The following is an 18489-nucleotide window of genomic DNA, read 5'->3' as shown; positions in this document are numbered from 1 at the left end:
TTTTCCACCCGCTCATCCTGCTCATCCTCATCAAAAGACTTTTCCACCTGCTCATCCTGCTCATCCTGGAGGGGTAAGGGGCTAGAGGTGGGGACAAGCCACTACCCAATCAGGGATAAGGTGGGAGTGGAACAGAGTTGGATTACATTCCAGTGTGGGAGAATGGGTGGGGAAAAGTAGCAGGGCCGAACTTCGGGATGATACATTTTCCAGGGGAACAGCGGGGTACAGAAGAAACCATTACAAAAACCCAATATAAAAATGAAATACAATATAAACCCAAATAATACACAGCAGCATCCTGTCTCACTCTCGTCTGTCACCATTTGCTGAAATCATGCCACTCATGATTGCACCATCCCAGCCTTTCTCCATTTACTCTCTAGTGCTGAAGCAGGAGAAGAGACCAGGAGCAGAGGGCTCAGAGCCTGCCCCGAGCCAACCCACAGCCCTGTGCAGCACTGGCGGAAACACTGCCCGGGATAATCCAGCACTCTCTAGGTGACATCTGGGCACAAGGAGCCCTTTCAGATGGCAGCACCTCTCTCGCTCCTTGTGCTGACCAGAGAATAAAGGAATGAATATTTGTGTTCTGGCAGTCAGGCAGTTCCAGCCTCAAATGGGCAGGACAGAACCTGAAGACAGCGTATGTATACAAAGCCAACAGCACCTTATGTTGGTTATATCTGTCATCCTGGCCATTAGCAAGGACACAGCTAGGGAAAAAAAGGCCAGCTGAGCCCTGGGGAGGTTTTCCATCTTGGCGAGCCAGCATCTCCCCTGTCACCCAAACACTCACACGATTGAATCCCTTAAGAGCGGGGCAGGGAGGGCAGGCATCTATTGCAGCACAGAGCTGTAAAGGACAGGAGGAGAAGAAGGTGCCTGTGGGAAACTCCCCATGCAGGATCCCTCTGGGGATAAACACAGCAGAGACAGGCCAAGTCCGAGGGCTGCCAAGCAGTGCTCCCTCCCAGCTGTTTGAGGTGGCTCAAGAGGGGCTGAGAATTGGAATGGAGAGCATGGAGAAGACATGAAAAGGTTTCTCAAGGAAGTTGAGAGTCTTAGTATGTTTGGTAAAAGCAGGCATTCAATCAAGACAGCTTTTTTTTTAAGAGGGTGTGCTTTTGGATTGAAATACTTTAAAATATTTCTCTTCCAGAATAGAATTCTTTTAGATAGAAGTTTCTGTGAAAAGGTATGGCCTTTTCATGTCTAACTTTGCCAAATATCGATTTCTCCTTTTTGTAAAAGCTCAGCAGCAGAAACTACTGAACTAAATATTGTATTTCTGCTAGATCAAAAACATTGGTAAATATCCCAGCAAGACAAATGAACGTCAAGGTGTTAACAGGGGCTGAGATGTTAATTGGAAAAGATCTATTAGACTATTCAGAGCTATGTGTGAGAGCTTCCCTGCCAGAACAGCTACCCAGCAAACACGTCTTCTGAGAAAGCAGAGGACAGCGCTCAATACGGGTGTGGAAAAGCATAACCATTCCTTAAAAAAAAAAAAAAAAAAAAAAAAAAAAAAAAAAAAAAAAAAAAAAAAAAAAAAAAAAGAGCATGCACTAGACCAGACATCATTGACATCATTTAGCCTCCCAGCTAATTTCTGCAGCGACTGGAGGGTCCAGTTTACCAGACTTTTCCCTGTATCTGAAAAAGCCTGTTTGTCTTCTGCCAGCTCCACTACCATCTGTATAGTTTTGGCAAAGAAGAAAGAATGAAATCTTAGTACACTCATTTCCTGATAGGAAGAATCTACAACTCCTGCCCCACCCCACCATCCAAAAAAAAACCAGAAGAAAAACCAAAACCCAGAAGAGATTTTAAAAAATGGGAAATTCCACTCAAAAAAAGTACTATAAATCCAGAAAACCATAAGGCCATGATAATTAAATGTAAGTCATGCCCAGGCAGAATCCATCAGTAACATCAGGCAGAAAAATGGAAATTAAAAATAAAGTCAGGAAAGTCCTTGATGTATTAGCTATATAAAACAACAGGAAACCTGAACAGTTCACCTCAGGGGGGAATGTAATTAACTGAGGTGGTCCTATATCAATTAACAGGGTAAGACAAAGAGAAAATTATTTTAATGGTAGAGATTAAAATGAGGTTTAAATTGGAAAGATAAAGAATATTGGATCTCCTAAGTAATTCAGGGAGAGCACCTGTATCCAGTCCAGTATCAGGGCTCAGAAAGGGCCAGAAGCCAAATTTATCTGAGGCTTTTTAGATTTGTTATATATTAACACAGTTCTCAGAGTCCTTACTTAACAAGTCAGTCTATATTGCTCCAAACCAGACATCCCAATGGCTAACTTAGAAATGTTGTTTAGGGAGGCTTACGGTACCTGACAGCTTTAATTAATGCAGCCAGGTGTGCCCAGAACCAAAAAGCTGCAAGAACAGAAGAGAACAGTTTTTTTTGTTTCCGGTGGATGCGGCCATCTGCGCCCTCTGCTCTGCAGCTGGCACCCAAAACCAATCAACATTCCGGGGGATGGCTAAAGCCTTCAGAGAGACCTTTGGCAAGCACACAGAGGAACCAGCAGCTGGGGTGTGTTTGATTTCATGAGGCCCGGGAAGGGTGGCAGTGCTGCCGGAGCTGTGGCTGCAGGATGGATTCAGTTTGTTTCCCCGGCAAAGCCACCCGAGCCCATTTGGTGAAATGCGTCCTGGATCCTGTGGCTATAGCTGCTGGTACAGCCTTGTAAACCACTTCCTTGACCTCAAATTGCAGCTGGGCACACTTTTATCTTGCTTGATGTGTGGCTGGAGGTAGGATTTAATTTTGTAATAAATGTGATAGACCAAATTCAGTAAATCAAAATTTAGAATTTTATTTTGAGACAAAATAACAGTCTCCGATAGCCACAATTAAAAGGACAGCGTTGAACCCCGGGGTTTCGGCACTGGGTGAACACGGTAACACACTCTGACAGTATGTCACCCCCCAAGTTCACATTTTTGGTCTGAGGCGGTCCATTTTTATACACTGGTTTGCTGAGGGAAAATCGGGACTCCGAGACTCCCCCTTCCGAGACAGCTTCATTAGATATTCATGGTCGGGTTCTGGTGGGGTTGAAAGGATCTTCTCAGGAGAACAATGTATTGATTGCTGTGTCCGGATACAGTGTAGAGATGTCAATGTCGGGCGGGGACGGATAAGATATCGATCTGATGTAATCATTCGGTTCTCCGGGTTCTCCATCTACCTCTTCCGTGGTTTTGTTCTCCTCTAATCTTGTGTCCCTTTTCATGTAATTCTTGGCATACTTTTCTCATGTCCCTCCCTTGCTATCTCTAGCAAAAGAATTCCTTGTGTCCCCCTTCGTGCTGTCTCAGTCCCAGTTAACCCACGGTATACTCGATTAGAAATAAAACTTAAATCTTACAGAGAATGAATTACATATTATAACATTTAACACGAATTAACTTTAGGACATATATCACAATTTCCACGTTTCTTATGAAACAAGGTGGTCAAGTGTTAGTAGAAGCTCTTATTGTGATCTGCAAAGTGTCCATTTCACGAATACGTTTATGTTTGTTTTCCAGCGTACCCCGAGATCTTCATTAGCCTGCAGGAGGGCTCAGCCAGCACCTCGCAGAAGGTGAGCAGTTTTGGAGTGAAGAGTGATTGGTGCCTGTGACTGCCCCCGTGCTGCCCCAGCAGGGCCGGGCAGGCTGAGATGGGTCAGGCACAGGAGGCACCTCCAAACGCCTGAGCTCACAGAGCAGCGGGCAAGGCATTGAGTTAACGTGAGGTGCTCGTGCCCTTCCCTCTGAGCCACCCCCACGCCCACAGCAGCGAGCAGAAACCAGAGCTCGCTAAGGACTTGTGACCAAGGAGCCCTCCTGCCCTGCTGTGTATGGGAACAGCAGCATGCTGCTCGGGCAAAGAGTCCTCCTGGGTTTGAACAACACCCTGAAGGCTTTCCCCACCAAAATCACCGATGACGGCAGATTCTTTTCCTCTGCTGTACCACCCAGAATGAGTCCAGAAGAGCAGCACCACTGTGAGAGTATTTGGGAGCACAACAAGCCTCTGTTTTAGTTTTGGTGATGGCAAAACCTAAAAGTCTATTCAACTGCACTGGCCACCTCTGGCATAAAACATGTTTATGGCTCATATGACTGACTAGTAAGCCTCTCTGGCCATTAGCTATGGCGCTTTGCTTCCTGTTCCATCTCTCCAAGTTAAAGCTTTTGATCTGCAGGTATCTCAAATCAAATAGGTTTTCCTTGGAAACAGAGCCTGTAGGCAGGCAGAACCTTGTACTGTCCATAACCACCCACTTCACACAATCCGTGAGTCAGTTGGTTCTGCAAACTAGTATCATTTTCCTGGTGACCTATTTCTGGGTGTGGTGTTGGACATTGCGGGATTTTGTCTGCACTGTCCTGTTGAACAGAGCGAGGGGTGCTGCTACAACAGGACTGGGCAATAGAAACTCCCCCAGGAGCCTCTGTCTGTTCCTCACCTCCCAACAAACACCAACTTCTTTACTTTTCTTTTCTGACTTTCTTTGCAGGGCTTAAATCTAGTGAGGATATCAGGTTAGTATTTCTTTGCAAGAAGAATTTATAAAGCATTATGACCTAAAAGGGCCTGAAAAATAAGGGAATAATGAAGAGGAAAATAGGAGAAAGCAAATACACTATAAGCTCAGGTGCTGTTTGCATGGCAGGGAAAGAGTTTTAACCTGATATTTCCAGACTTCGTACTGCATGATTGACTTCTGCTGGCTTCAATACATCAAGCTTGTTTTCAGCTAAATGTGGGAAGCACTTTCTTTGAATGAGGGAGCAAGAGAAATTTGTGCTCCGTGAGTAGCACATGCTTTGTTCTTCTGCTGAAAAGAACAAGGCTATTTCTCTTATAACAGTGTTTAGTACTGAGCAGTGTCATAACCTGCTAAATACACATACTTGGGGAAGTCCAGGCAGCATGAGGATGAGACCTCTCACCCTGCTAGTACCCGACCCCTCATCTAGCCTTGATTTTGAGGTCCTGCCCATCTATTGTTTGCCTAGAAATTAAACAGAGCACAAACACAGATCTTTGGAACAACTGGCATAGAACCAGGACTACTGCATCTAAAGTATCCAATTCCTTGTGATTTCTGGAAATCTCTTACATAATGTGTCTGCTACAAAATTATTCAATTTTGTATATTCAACAGATCATTGGGCTAGGCAGTCTTTTTCATGGGAATTGTCTCCTTATCTGTCTAATGAAGAAAGGATTAACGTGGCGATCAGAAACTGTCTCATTCTCCTCACACACACTGTGCCCATTACCAGTTCCAGTGTTTTTCCATGTGAGTGTTTGTTGCTGGGACCAGGAGAGCAGGGGTCACTGCACATATCTCCAGCCACAGCACAGGACTGGAGGGGGTTGGCGTCCTGACACCCAGGGCAACAGGGCTGTCCATGGGCTCTCATCCAACAGTGTCTGCAGTAAGAAAAAGGAGGGGAGTGGGAAAGAAACACAATAAAGAGGAAGCAAGTGCTTGCTTCCAGAGCAGGACTGTGAGTAAACGAGCATTGTCCATACAGGAGTTTGGAAGCTGGCAGCCAGGAGGGAAATGTCAGAGGCTCACCTAACATACATACATACATACATACATATGTAATAAATACGATAGACCAAATTCTATAAATCAAAATTTTAGAATTTTATTGAGAGACAAAATGACAGTCTCTGAAAGCCACAATTAAAAGGACAGCGTCGAGCCCGGGATCGGTGCTGGGTGAACACGGTAACACACTCAGTCAGTATGTCACCCCCCAAGTTCACATTGCTGGCTTGGAGCAGTCTCTTTTTATACACTGGATCGCTGAGAGAAAATCGGGACTCCGAGATTCCCTCTTCCGAGGCAGCCTCATTAGATATTCATGTTAGGGTTCTGGTGTGTCTGAATGGATTTGCTCTGGAAGACAATGTCCTTGATTGCTGTGTCCAGGTGCTGTGTAGAGATGTCAATGTCGGGAGGAGACGGATGAGATATCGATCTGATGTAATCATTTGGTTCTCTGGGTTCTCCATCTCCCTTTTCCTTTAACAAATCCTGGCAGAGGTATCCTCCTGTCCCTTTCCTGTAATTCTTAGCATAGTTTCTTGTGTCCCTCCTGTGTAATTTCTGGCAAAAGAAATTCTTTGTACCCCTCTCTGTGCAGCTTTCCTCTCAGTTAACCCTTAGTATACTTGATTAGAAATAAAACTTATATTTATAGGGGGTGAATTACATCTTATATCTTTAAACACGAATTAACTTTAGGACATATATCACACATACATACATATATACATACATATATATATATATATATGTAACCTAACAACTGCCTTGTGCTGCCCCACAGCTGAACGTGAGCTGTGTCGTGAGGAAGGCGTTTCCCAAGCCAAGCCTCCTGTGGTACGTGGACAGAGCGAGCCTGACGGAGCCGCCTGGAGGTAAAGCAACCTGTCCTCAGGGAAAGAGCACAGCTGCAGGAGTGCTTCCCAGGGAAAGCCATGGCTGTTATCCACTCCTGCCACACGGAACCTGTAGCTGTCTCTCTGGCTGAAGGGGAGAGCACCAGGCCTCCCCAGAGGAAACAGCTGGCACAAGGCTGTGACCAGAGCCCCCTGCCAGGGCTGGGAGCTATGGCTTGGAGTGACCACACCATTCTTGCCAAATCTTCGACAGTGCCTCAGCAAAGAAACCTGCGGCTATATGAGCCTGCTTTCCAGTACCAGTATTTTGCAGAGCTCTGACTTGTAGTTTGGAGTAAACAAGTAAACAAGGGGGTCTCTTTTTTTTTTTTTTTTTCTCCCCAAGAAATTTCTGTGGTGCATGAAGACTTGCAGGACAATGAAGGTTTCTATGAGTTGAGATCAACACTGATGCTGCAAGGGACCCGTGAGACACACAAGACGTTCTCGTGTGTGTGTCTGTTTCCCTTCCTGGGAAATGAAACAAGGAATATTTCATCAGAAGAAATATTTGTTTCCTTCGGTAGGTTTTTCATAGATAGGACACATCTAAAATGTTAACACCAAACACATGTATTCTCTTGTGATTTGAAATAATGTAGAAATGACAACAGTATAGAAGCTTTATTGTACAAGTTCATCACACAGCTTGCACTCTCTGGCAGGTTTTTTGGCTCAAATCTTTGCTCAAGCCTCTGAATGAGCTAAGAAACTCCTGCACAAACAGAAGGCATTTGTTTGTTTAGGCAGAATCTTGCTGTACTGCCCATACCCAAAAATACTCTAGCATAGCCACGTGGCACCAGCGAGCTATTATAATTCTGTGGTTTTCACGGAGCACTCGTGGCTCCCTGGGAAATCAAATCCTCAGGCTCAGGGCTATGTTATATACCTTCAGTAAAACATGCAAAAGGCTGCACCTCTGTGGATAGTGGAGAAACTCCCCCATAACCGTAAGACCGTAAGAATTAGCTACATGATTAGGGAAGTAGGGAGAAATGCTGTCCTGTTCTTTTGGTGAAAGCAGGAGACTTGGAGGTACAGGTTTCAGCACCTCTGAGGGTGCAGGGTGACTGGTGAGAAGGGCAGACAGATTTCCTTTGGCACCCTCTTGTGCATGTATCCTCTTTAGGTGCAAATGCACATTTATACCTTTTTAAATTTTTTTTTTTTTTTTAATGTATGCCCCCTGCTGCACAGACAATACAATTAAGCTGCTGACCCCTTAGAAGCATCTAGGGGCACATCACCTACCGTGGCAACTGCTTGAAGCTCAGCTAGGTTCTCTTGTGGCTGTGTATATTCCTATTGATATGTTTTTCCACAAAGTAAGACTGCAGCAAAAGCCACAGCTTACCCCTCTGGAAACATAGCTTCAGAGGGGAGGGAGATAAATCATAATTTTTTCTCAAAAATGACTCATTTTCCCCAATTTGCAGTTTTCTAGAAATGTATTCACATGGAAAATCTGCCAATTAAAGCAGTCTATGTTCTTGCCTGCAGGCTATGCTAATGCTAAGATGGATCCACTCTGTATGAAAACCTTAAAGTATTTAGATGTGACAGAAAGGAAAGAATGATATTAATTCTCAGCCATACCTTCTGCGAAGGTGCACAGTATGACACAAGCTCAAACTAAATTTTCAGCCTTTATAACTACTTTTAAGAACTGCTTTAATCTTTCTCTTTTTTTTTTTCCCTCACAGACAATAAGTCTAATGAAGCTTCAGCTGAAGTTTTTACTACCACGGTTTCAGATGGTAGGATAAATTAGAGAATAAACTAACTTGGGTTGTGTTTGAGGTGCATTTATAGAGTCCTAAAGCTGTTGTAGTACTTACTACTCTAAATGGGTAGTAAGGAACCCCTTTCTGCCGCTTTCATTTCAGAGAAAATACTATAAACCAATATTTTGGTGATGCAATCTGTTACAATTAAGACCAAGCATAATTAAACTCCAGCCTTGAGGGGCACTTAATGTTATTTCTAATGCTTCAGCTGGCATTTGAATATATAGCTCTTTCAGTACTTAACTAATAATTAAAAATAACAGCCCTGCTAATGGTTCTACCTTCTGCTTAAGTACAGAGCCAAGATCCTCAGCACTTTTGCTGCGTTAACAAACTGATAGGACGCTTCTTAATTTGTGTAAATTTGGTAAATCCCTGCTCTTCCCCTGCAAGTTTCTCTTATTATCAGCTTATTGCAAACAGATAAAAGTTCTCTCCACACCTCAGCTGAAGCCCTTTGGAAATATCTCTCCTGGAGCAGTTTGCTTTGCTTTGCTCTGCTCTGCTCTGCTCTGCACGGGAGGCAGCTGCGCTTTAGCACGGGGTTACATGAGTGTGTCAGAGAAATGCTGTAAGCAGATGGCATGAAAAAAGCATGGGGTTTGTGGGAAAAACTTCTGCAATTGCAAGTTGTGGCAGGCCCTAAGGGCTCAGCCAATACCCCACTGGGCACCAGAAAACCATCCCAGATATTGGGGGGCCCTTGGAGAGTGGGAGACTTTTTCCTCTGCTGACCTCTGCAACGTGAATTCTCAAAGGAAGCCCAGCGGCTTGCATCAGGCCACCACCCTGCTTCGCCTTGCACACTCTGCAGAACCCTCTGGGAGCCAGGCACATCTCAAAGAGCCCCACTGATCTCATTTTTTAGATCTATTGCATCTTTGGTAAGGAGTCCTTTACGTCAGCCAGCTGCTGTGAAATCCCTGTTAGCGCAGGCAAGGCTAAGCTGAAATGCAAGCGGAAGAGCGGCAAAGGAGGTGCAAGTGTCAGCACAGAAAGGCGCCTGAAGAGTGGATGGTCACCTGCCCAGGCTAAAATCCAGCCTGCAGTCCCAGCACACGTGCCTGACCAGACAGAAGTGCTTTCTGGCTGCCTGCCCAGATATGTTTTTCTAATGAAGTGTGTGAGCTTTAATAGATCACTTCCTTCAGGGACCTCTTTGGGAAGACAAAATCCATCCTTCTGGCCTACTCAGGGAGTACTTTGCCTCTCCTGCTGGGAAAAAAAAGAAATAAAGGAAGAAAACACACATCTCATACGTGCTGCTTGGGCAGGATGGTGGTTTTGCTGAGCTTGTGTGGTTACAGTTTTCAATTAGAAGGAATGATTTCCCCCCCCCCCCCCCCCTTCTCTGAAGATTCAGTGGGCACTTTTCAGTGCAGAGTGTCTCAAGAATTTCCTCTCAGAGTTGCAGCCTCTGAAATGCCTCATGGAGAAACTGTGCAGGTGCCACCACCAGGTCATAAACGAAATTTATCGGTTCTAATATGGTGCACCTCTTTGTATGGAATAAACCTATGTAATTCATTTCTGGTTTTTAAGTTGAGGTGCCAGGGGCCCCAAAGTTTTTTCCCCAAAACCTTTGTTTCCCTTGGGATTTCTCAGCACAGTTACCTCAGGTACTTCTTGTTTCCTTCTGGACTACCTGGCTGAGCTGTGCATGGAAAGATTATTTGGAAATTAAGTGTGATACACTTTCTTGCTCCTAAACCTTTCAATCACCTACTTTCCTAAAGCAGAATAACCACCTTTCTCATGCTGAATGTTTGGTTTGATTTGTTATAGACTCCAGTAATTCAGCACTTCCATCAGCTGTCATGACAGCCTCAGGTAAGGGGGACAAATACATTATTACTTATTCAATATATGTAGGGTCTCTGCTTGACCACTGCGTAAATGCCATGCACACAGAGCCCGAGGTGTGACAGGCAAAGGTCAGTGTGCTGCTGCTCAGGGATTTGTGAGCTGTGAGGTTACCCAGGCAGAGGTCTGAGAGAAATCTTGCTAAAACTGCCAGGTCAGGACAGCACGTGAAATGGCATGCTGAATATTACATATCATTCTTACCTGTGATCGTGACACGCAAAGCAATCACACGAGACGAGAGATTTTCGCAGGACAGAGACTTCTCCGATCCAGCTCAAGCTGAGTCAGGGCGGAGAGAGAGAGCCTCCTTGTTTATTTCTTACTTTTTATACATTTGCGGGTCTGGCTGAAGATTGGCTTCTGGGGTTTTTCACCCTTCAGCCAAGTGGCTAAACCAACTGTCAGTTACAATTGTTTTCAGGTTAGAAATATGCAAACAAAGGAGGACAGAGAATGAAAAACAAAGGATTTGTTTATGTTACATCTGTGGGAAAAAGTGAAAACTGCTCCTAATATTGTACAGTAGCTAAAAAGTCTGACTCCATTTTATGAAAATTCAAAAGGCTTTAGAAAACTCAGAAAAACCAGGGTAACACTTACCTATTTTTATAAAATGGAATAATACGCCTATAAAACTGTAAATAAACTTGTCCTGTGGTGACAGAGAGGTGCACGTGATAAAAAAGTTAAAGCCACCACTTTTCCTAGACTCAACAGCAGGGCATCATTTCCATTCATTAATTATATAACTAACTCTGTTTTACCAGAGCATGGATGTGGATAATTACATAAAACTATCTTCACTAATTGAGAGGAAAACTCCCAAGAGCAGGCTGATAAGGCTGTGGCCTGCTGTCATGGACCATTTCTGGCAAGGCCCTGGCTTAGCTGGGGAGCGCCACATCCAAGTGCACAACGCACCCCACGGCAGTCAAACTGAGCCCCGTGTACAAAAGCACAAATAAGCGATTCCTGCAGCCAGCCAGCAGGAAAGGGTCAGCACTGGTAACATCAGCTGCCTGCAAGTGCCCACTGGAGCTGTGAAATGCGTTTTGAGCATTTAGCCTGAGCTCCCACAGCAGGATTCTCTGCTGCACAGTCTGCGTTTACCCAACAGCTACGGCAAGCTCTTTGATTTCGGCTGTTTTGTGATTTATTAACATTATTTTCTAAAGAACCTATTGACTAAATGTGATACCATGTAAACTGTCTTTAGAGCACCAGTTGACATCTGTGGCCTCTCTGGATTTCACAAGTCAAGCAAATTTGGCTCCTGCTTCCACAACACAAGGTAATCAATTGAATCAAGTTGTTTCCTCTATTGTTTCAACAATGTAGAAGAAAGACACATAAACACAATAACCATCTTACTTTTTTTGAAGCAAGACATTTAATGTTCATTGAAGTTCTTTTTCTAGTGCTTTACACACTAGGAAATACACTAACCACTGTCAGTGTAATCACAGTTCAGGAATAAATATATGAGAAAATCCTATCTAGATTTTATATTTTTAATGCTCTGTTTAGGATACATTCATTAATTTTGGCAACTGAACAGACATTGAGTGTTATTAGTGTTTATAAAGAAATTAATTAGTGTTATTACAGTGCTTATGAATATCTTTTGTTAAGTATCATACCTAAATAGAATACTGGAGGAAGATACTAAACACAAGGCTTTGGCCTGCCCCTAAAGAGTGATCTTTGGGAGCTGAATCACTCAAAAGAAAGCCCAGGGGCTTGCTGGGGCTTGACTGAGATATGCCAAGACAGGAACACAGATTGCAGCAGTGCTGAAAGGAAAGTTAGCTGCTTCTCATGCTGCCTTCCCCATCCCCAAAACAGAGACACTTGCCTGGCTGACAGCAAAACAGCAAAGTTGTTTGTCCAAGTGGACTGAAAGCCCTTCTGCCTCAATGGAAAAATTCACAACAAAGGCTGTAAATAGACAATGTGAAGAGAGAGGATTCTCCCCGCTGGATTATACATTTTCTCTGGTTGAGGCGGTATGAGGTCAAACTCATAATGTAAGATGGATCTGAGGCATTTTTCTTCTGCAAGTAGCCCCGGAAAGAACTGCCTTTTAACCAAGGGTCCTGATGTGGGCCAGTCACGGTATGACAGCCCTGGGTTAGCGCTTGTCCTCTCTGGCTCACTGCTGATCCCCACACTTGGTTCCACCATCAGCTTCCCGAGCAAATCCTCTGGGCTATAGTCAAGACAGGACACCAAGCCCAAGCCCCCTGTTTTAGTCTACTGGTTTGGTACAATTCCTGTTATTTTGCAAGTTTTTGATGAAAATCTAAGAGACAGCTGAGAATGGATGTGAGAGAAGAGTGCACATATATAAACAAGAGGAGGAAGAGGGGAAGCGAAACCAAGGCTGCTAAAACTGTAGCCTGGTTTTGCTTAGCTTCCACAACAGCTTCATCACTAAGCCAGAGATGCATAGGCTTTGAGTGATCAGTTAGGCTGCGGTTGACCTTCACAAATTTGTTCAGATGGCTTGATATTTTTCCAAAAATGAGACAGTTGTTAAGAAATATGGATTCTTTTTAGTAAATTTGAAATAGTTCTCTTTGGAAAATGAAGGTCTACGTGCTAGCCACCATCTGTCTGTGTTTGAATATCAGATAAATAGATAGCTGAACTCTAGAAATCGTAGCACTTAAAAATGCTTAAAGGAAAATGTTAAATAAGTTCGTATTTGGCATCAGACATTGCAGATGTGACTCTTGTACTCTAACTTTTTCAAAACTCCCTTTTGTTAGTTGGGAAAACAATTTTGTTTCACTGGAGCTGGTGACATCCTGTCTAAATTCCGATTTATGTATGTTTGTTCATCGCTCTACTGGTTTCAGGTCAAAACAAGCCAATGCACTCAAGCTCCTGAGGTTCACCTGAAACTAAGCTGAAACATGAAAATGCTTCAAATGTTCTGTCTAAGGTTATTTACCTATCTCAGTAAAACTCCTCTTGAGTTTCAGGCTTGTGGTAGGCTTTCAAACCAGACACAGCATTGCGTAGTGCCGGTCAGAGGGAAGCCAGCATCTCAAGTAGTGGGCTCCACCTGTTTGACCTCATTAGTCAGAAAACAGGGGAGAAAGAGGGGGAAAACAAAAAAATGAGTGATATGGGCCCCTACAGGAATTTTTACAAGCTTGTGTGCTTTTTAGCAGGAGTGCTGACTTCTACCACAGAGGCAAAGGGCTGTACCAGTGCCACAGCATTCAGTGAGACTTTGCCAACAGCACATGAGTAGGCAACGCATCTCCTGTGCTTCACAGGACTGCAGCAGAGGAGTTATGAAGCCAAAGTGCAAATTTGGCACCAGCTTAGCGAATGTTGGGTTGCACACCTACAGTAATCTGGAGCGTCTTGCAAAAAACCACAGCAGCAGGTCCTCAATTTGTGATGCCCTTTCTCAGAGCATTAGCTCTGTGGTGCTATTTTTCAGCTGCTTGTTGAGAGTTACCACATTGACATGCAAAAATTATTACTAAGCATGGAAAAGTTGTGTCTGAGCAGAGGCCAAAGTCATGTGGAGTAACATGTACCAGATTTTCAATACTTCAGAGAAGCAATTTCCCTGTTGAGTTCCATTGAGTTAGAACATAAAGGCTTGGGTTTCCAACCTGTCCAGGATTTGCAGGGACAAAAGAGGAATGAAAAAAAAAAAAAATTTTTAGTATCCCAGTTTCATTAGACATATTTATTTTAATAATATTGCAATTGAGATAGTTGCTAGGAAATGTAGTGAATGCTGAGGGTAGTTTATAGATTGAATAAATTGCCAGAGAAGCGAAATAAAATCGCAGAGCAGCAGTGAAATAATGAGATAATGTGGAGTAATAAAGGATGGCTAATAGAACATTGAAAGACAGCCTCATTAAAGATCAATAAATCAATAAAAAAACCCTAGGGTGAACATTTTCTCACTAGTCTTTCCCTTCAGAAAATCTCTGCTCAGCAGTATAAAGCCCAAAGTGACTTTCTTTTTTAACATCTTGATTTGCCTTTGTGTTTTTGGAACAGGCAGGACCTGTCAATGTGCCTTTGCAATTTGCATGGGACTTGTCTTTTGGCTGAGGCACAAATGTAGCAGCCGCTTTCCATTCTGTGAATGTATTTTTGGTAGCACTCTGATGCTTATCTACCCTCGTACAACCCACAACCATGCATTTATACCACAACCTTGTGACAGCTTCTAATGCTTCACAGTTCTGCTCTTGCTCTTGCACAGCTTGCTCGTTGCAGTTTTTGCTAAAAGCATGCTGAATCACTCTGCTCTTTGCTGGGGATACCGTGCGTTGCTCCACTCATCCCCACATCCCTGCCACTGCTTCCCTCCACCTCTGCCTACCTGAACACCAGATGATGGCCTTGAAGGGTCCTTGGTCCAGCAGCTGTAATTGAGAGCAGTTTCAGAGCACACAGGCACCAGTGAGCCTGCTGAGGCATACACACGTATCCCTGTGCCCTCCCAGGGCCACTGGGCTCCTACAACAGCGATTAACGTTATCATTTTGGTCCTCGGATGCTCTAACACAAGCCATTATGTAAATAAAAACAAATAGTGCTCATCAGTGTGCTATGTAGAGTATAGTGTGATTGGATCTATAAGTGTATATCCTATTTTTTAATTTTGTATATAATTTTGTAAAATGCCCTGCGTTTTACAAAGGTGAGATGTGTCATGCCTATTCATATAAAATCTAATACCTAATAAGGAAGTAGAAAAGAATTGAATTAATATCCAAAAATCTCAGTGAATTTTTAGAGTGCCCTAAAATTGGGCTGATTTTCATGAATGTATGCATGCATACATGCACACACACACACACACACACACACACACACACACTTGAACTCTCAATTTCAATCAAAGCCAGCAAGCATCTCACAATAAAGAGATTTTCTTGATTCTGTCTGGTTAGTCATTTAAATAATTTAAAGCTGGGGTTTTGCATTGGATTTATAACTCATCAGTTATACCATGGACTTTCAGGTTCCTCTGTTATTCCGCTTGTTATTTGCATCAGAGAAAGTCAAAGAGTACAAAATAGCCACAGTAGAGCCTAATGAAGTAGTCATGTACAGGCTTGTAAGATAATTGAAGGTCATTATTTCTTTTAATACCAAATTGAATGATTCCACCAGTGAATCTTCACATCAGAAGTGCTTTGGAAGCGCTGTGCCATTGTCTAGTTCAGTAATTTAGCTATCATTTCAGAAGCTGTGAATGTGGAGACGGCTCGAAAAAACAGAAATGTGTCCTTATGGAGCACTGATCTTAAACATCAGTACCTTAACTGTATTAGGAAAGGGGGAAACTGTCTATAAACAGATGATAGATGATTTTTGTGGTTCAGACAGTACTTGACAGAGCAGACTGAGGTTTTGCTCAGTCATGACAGAGACAGATGCTTTATGTTGCTGCTAAGCCACTTAATATCTTTAGGTTTCTCATTAGCATCAAAGAGGTTAAAAGCTTATCATTCTCTCAGACAGCTGTGGAGTTGAAAGCTGGCTCAATGCTGGCTTGCTGAAACATCTTAACAGGTACTTTCTCTTTTTCTTTTTCTTTTTCTCTTTCTTTTTCTCTTTCTTTTTCTCCTTTTTCCTCTTCTTTCTTTCTTTCTTTCTTTCTTTCTTTCTTTCTTTCTTTCTTTCTTTCTTTCTTTCTTTCTTTCTTTCTTTCTTTGTTTCTTTCTTTCTTTCTTTCTTTCTTTCTTTCTTTCTTTCTTTCTTTCTTTCTTTCTTTCTTTCTTTCTTTCTTTCTTTCTTTCCTTCCCCTTTCCTTTCCTTTCCTTTCCTTTCCTTTCCTTTCCTTTCCTTCTTAAAATATTTAATTTGATAAAAGCACCTTTTTTATTTATTCATTTTTTTTAAAATCCAAGACCAGGTTCTAGGCCAAAAATGTAGGCATCTTGCTAAGTGAATTTTTACACCCTGATCCTGGAATTTGATTTCCTCTTTTCAGCAGGGTGAATAACAGAGGGTTCAAAAGACAACCTTCATTTTAAGAAGGCCAAGTAAGTTACCAAAAATGTTCTTCTTTGCCCGTATCTTTACAGGTAACCTGTCCTACAGCATCACAGACCAGACATTTCCAGTTACCAAAGGAAAAGGTTCCTTTCCTACCAGCAGCCTGCTGAACAGTACTGGTGAGACATTATCCTACAAACCACCTTTCAGCATGACACTGCCGAAGCACAAAACCTGGAGCACGTATCCTTTTGACCAGAGGATTTCAAAAAAAAGGGAAAAGAGATGAAAAGAGGAGTCACACCTGCTGTGTCCTCATACCACAGGTTGTCACAGGCTTTTGGCATTCATGCCCTCTCCCTCCATCTGCAAGGAAACTTCCAGCTCACCTCAAAAGGCAGATGAGCCTTTGGCCAGACATTTTGGCAGGGGCTGGCATCAGTGGCATGAAAAATAACCCATTGGGAAGGAGGGCTGGGGTGTGCAGACGTGCCCATCTGCACTGTGACATGCAGCTTCTCACAGGGGAACAGAGAAAGCCAGTGGGGTTTGGATTAAATGCTCTCTGGGATGTGCCCAAATAATCTTTTCAAGTGAACCAGTGTGTGGCTGAAATCAGCTCACACACCCAGCCAGAACAAAGCGGGCTTAGTCCATAAATCAGAGCTGCAATGCTTGAGTTTGGGACCCTCAGCCTGGAGGTGAGGGGCTGCACTGACACCAGCGCTGAGCAGGGCAGGGAGCAGCAAGCCACAGGCAAGCAAGCCCGGATTTCTCTCCTCTCTGTGGACGTTCAGGTGAGCTCTGTGTGTCCCTTACAGGCAACGGGAGGAACACCAAAGCCAGTCACTTCCCCTGGCCAACAGCGGTAGCTGTCCTGCTCCTCTTCTGCAGCTTTCTGGTAGCTTTAGGCATCAGGAAATGGTGTCAGTACCAGAAAGAGATGTAAGTACCAGTGAGTGGAGCCACAGGGGTGGGAGGGGTGCCACAGAGGGCAGCACCAACTCTAACCCAGCTGTTTGGATTTACACCTCTTCATTTGAGACGACACGTAGCACGCATGGATCACTAATGCCATTTTTTTTAATATAGCAGTATGTAAAGTGGAGTGTTCTCGGTCTTTTCATGTGTTCTGTGGGTTATCTTTAAAATAAACTTTAAGAAAAGAGCTGCAGTGCAGCTTCGGGGTGTAAGGGAAGAATAGCAGTCAATTTTTGTCCCCAGAGCCCCCCATTTCTATTAGCTTCCCTTCTCTCATTTTCTGTGGTTACTTGAGGACATGTTTTAATGAAATTGTACTTCTAGGGCAACTCTGTTTAAATTTTGAATGAAATATGTGAAAGTAGGCTACCCAAAACTCAATCCCACTCAAAGAAGCATCAAGTTTGTAACAATTACCAAAATTTGATTCCCTACTAAAGCACTCCAAGATCTACTGGTGAAAGCAATATCTAAGAGACAATTATTTTAAATCTTACTGAAATACTCAAAAATCATAGTTATAATTAATCACCTATGATTCTAGAAAACCCTCTTGAAACACAACTGCAAATCCTATATAGAAAAGGCTAAAACAGAATTGATTTTTTTAACTGATTTGATATTGGACCTTTATTTATAAATCAATCCCCAAAAAAGTTACACACCTTTAAATATACTTTCAGGGAGCAGTGTGAGCAAAAGGCCTGTGCGAGAGTTTTGAATGGTTCATCAGGACCACATTCTGTTCTTTTAAAACGTGAATGAAGTAAAACTGTGAGGTGGGAGCTAAGAAAGCCAAATGAATAGCAGGAGGTGTGCTGGGGTTATAAAACAGATTCAGGGAAGTTGCAGTACGTAAGAGCTAATGTCAGGTGCTCTTATAATGACTTAGCGCCAATCCACCTTCCCCTGTGAACATTTTACAACTGTCTTTTACGCTATTTTTGTGTCATGGTGCATTTTCTCTCTTCTATTTCAGTATGAGCAGACCTCCACCTTTCAAGCCACCGCCACCTCCAATAAAGTACACCTCCATGGCAGAGACTGATGGGGCTCCCCCATCTTGCCATGAACTGGAAAACCTGTAACAGCACCTGCACCCCTTGTGTAGCACACAGAAGACTGACACAGTTAAAAGGCCTTTAGAACAGTGGGCACAGGAGCTTGGTGTTCGTTATCCATATTAAAATTCAGAGCTCTTACATGGCATTAACTTTGGAAGCTCCGTTCATCCTGTGTACCTCTATGTATCCGCTGCGTTAGTCGTGAGTATCGCTGCGAGATTACACGTGCTTAATTTGAATTGGGTGATCAACTGGGAGTTCGCTGTCTTGTCCAGGGCAGCAGATGGACACATCACTGCCAGCCTGACTG

At 43.3% G+C, this 18489-nt stretch overlaps 1 protein-coding gene across 1 annotated transcript in view; it reads left to right on the top strand.

Moving 5' to 3' along the window:
• CD96 (CD96 molecule) overlaps positions 1 to 18203 on the top strand; it is a 28651-nt gene extending 10448 nt beyond the window's left edge. The window contains exons 3-10 of the mRNA XM_040056395.1: positions 3568 to 3623; positions 6379 to 6469; positions 6837 to 7013; positions 8197 to 8250; positions 10066 to 10110; positions 11363 to 11437; positions 16956 to 17079; positions 18095 to 18203. Of these exons, the coding sequence (XP_039912329.1) occupies positions 3568 to 3623; positions 6379 to 6469; positions 6837 to 7013; positions 8197 to 8250; positions 10066 to 10110; positions 11363 to 11437; positions 16956 to 17079; positions 18095 to 18203 (731 nt within the window). The remainder of the gene's footprint in view (positions 1 to 3567; positions 3624 to 6378; positions 6470 to 6836; positions 7014 to 8196; positions 8251 to 10065; positions 10111 to 11362; positions 11438 to 16955; positions 17080 to 18094) is intronic.
• The last annotated feature ends 286 nt before the right edge of the window (positions 18204 to 18489 follow it).

This window comes from Hirundo rustica, chromosome 2, assembly GCF_015227805.2.
Source record: "Hirundo rustica isolate bHirRus1 chromosome 2, bHirRus1.pri.v3, whole genome shotgun sequence".
In the NCBI taxonomy this organism is placed as follows: domain Eukaryota; kingdom Metazoa; phylum Chordata; class Aves; order Passeriformes; family Hirundinidae; genus Hirundo; species Hirundo rustica.
Note: the sequence above shows the minus strand (reverse complement) of the source record. Positions and strands in the feature narration are given on the sequence as shown.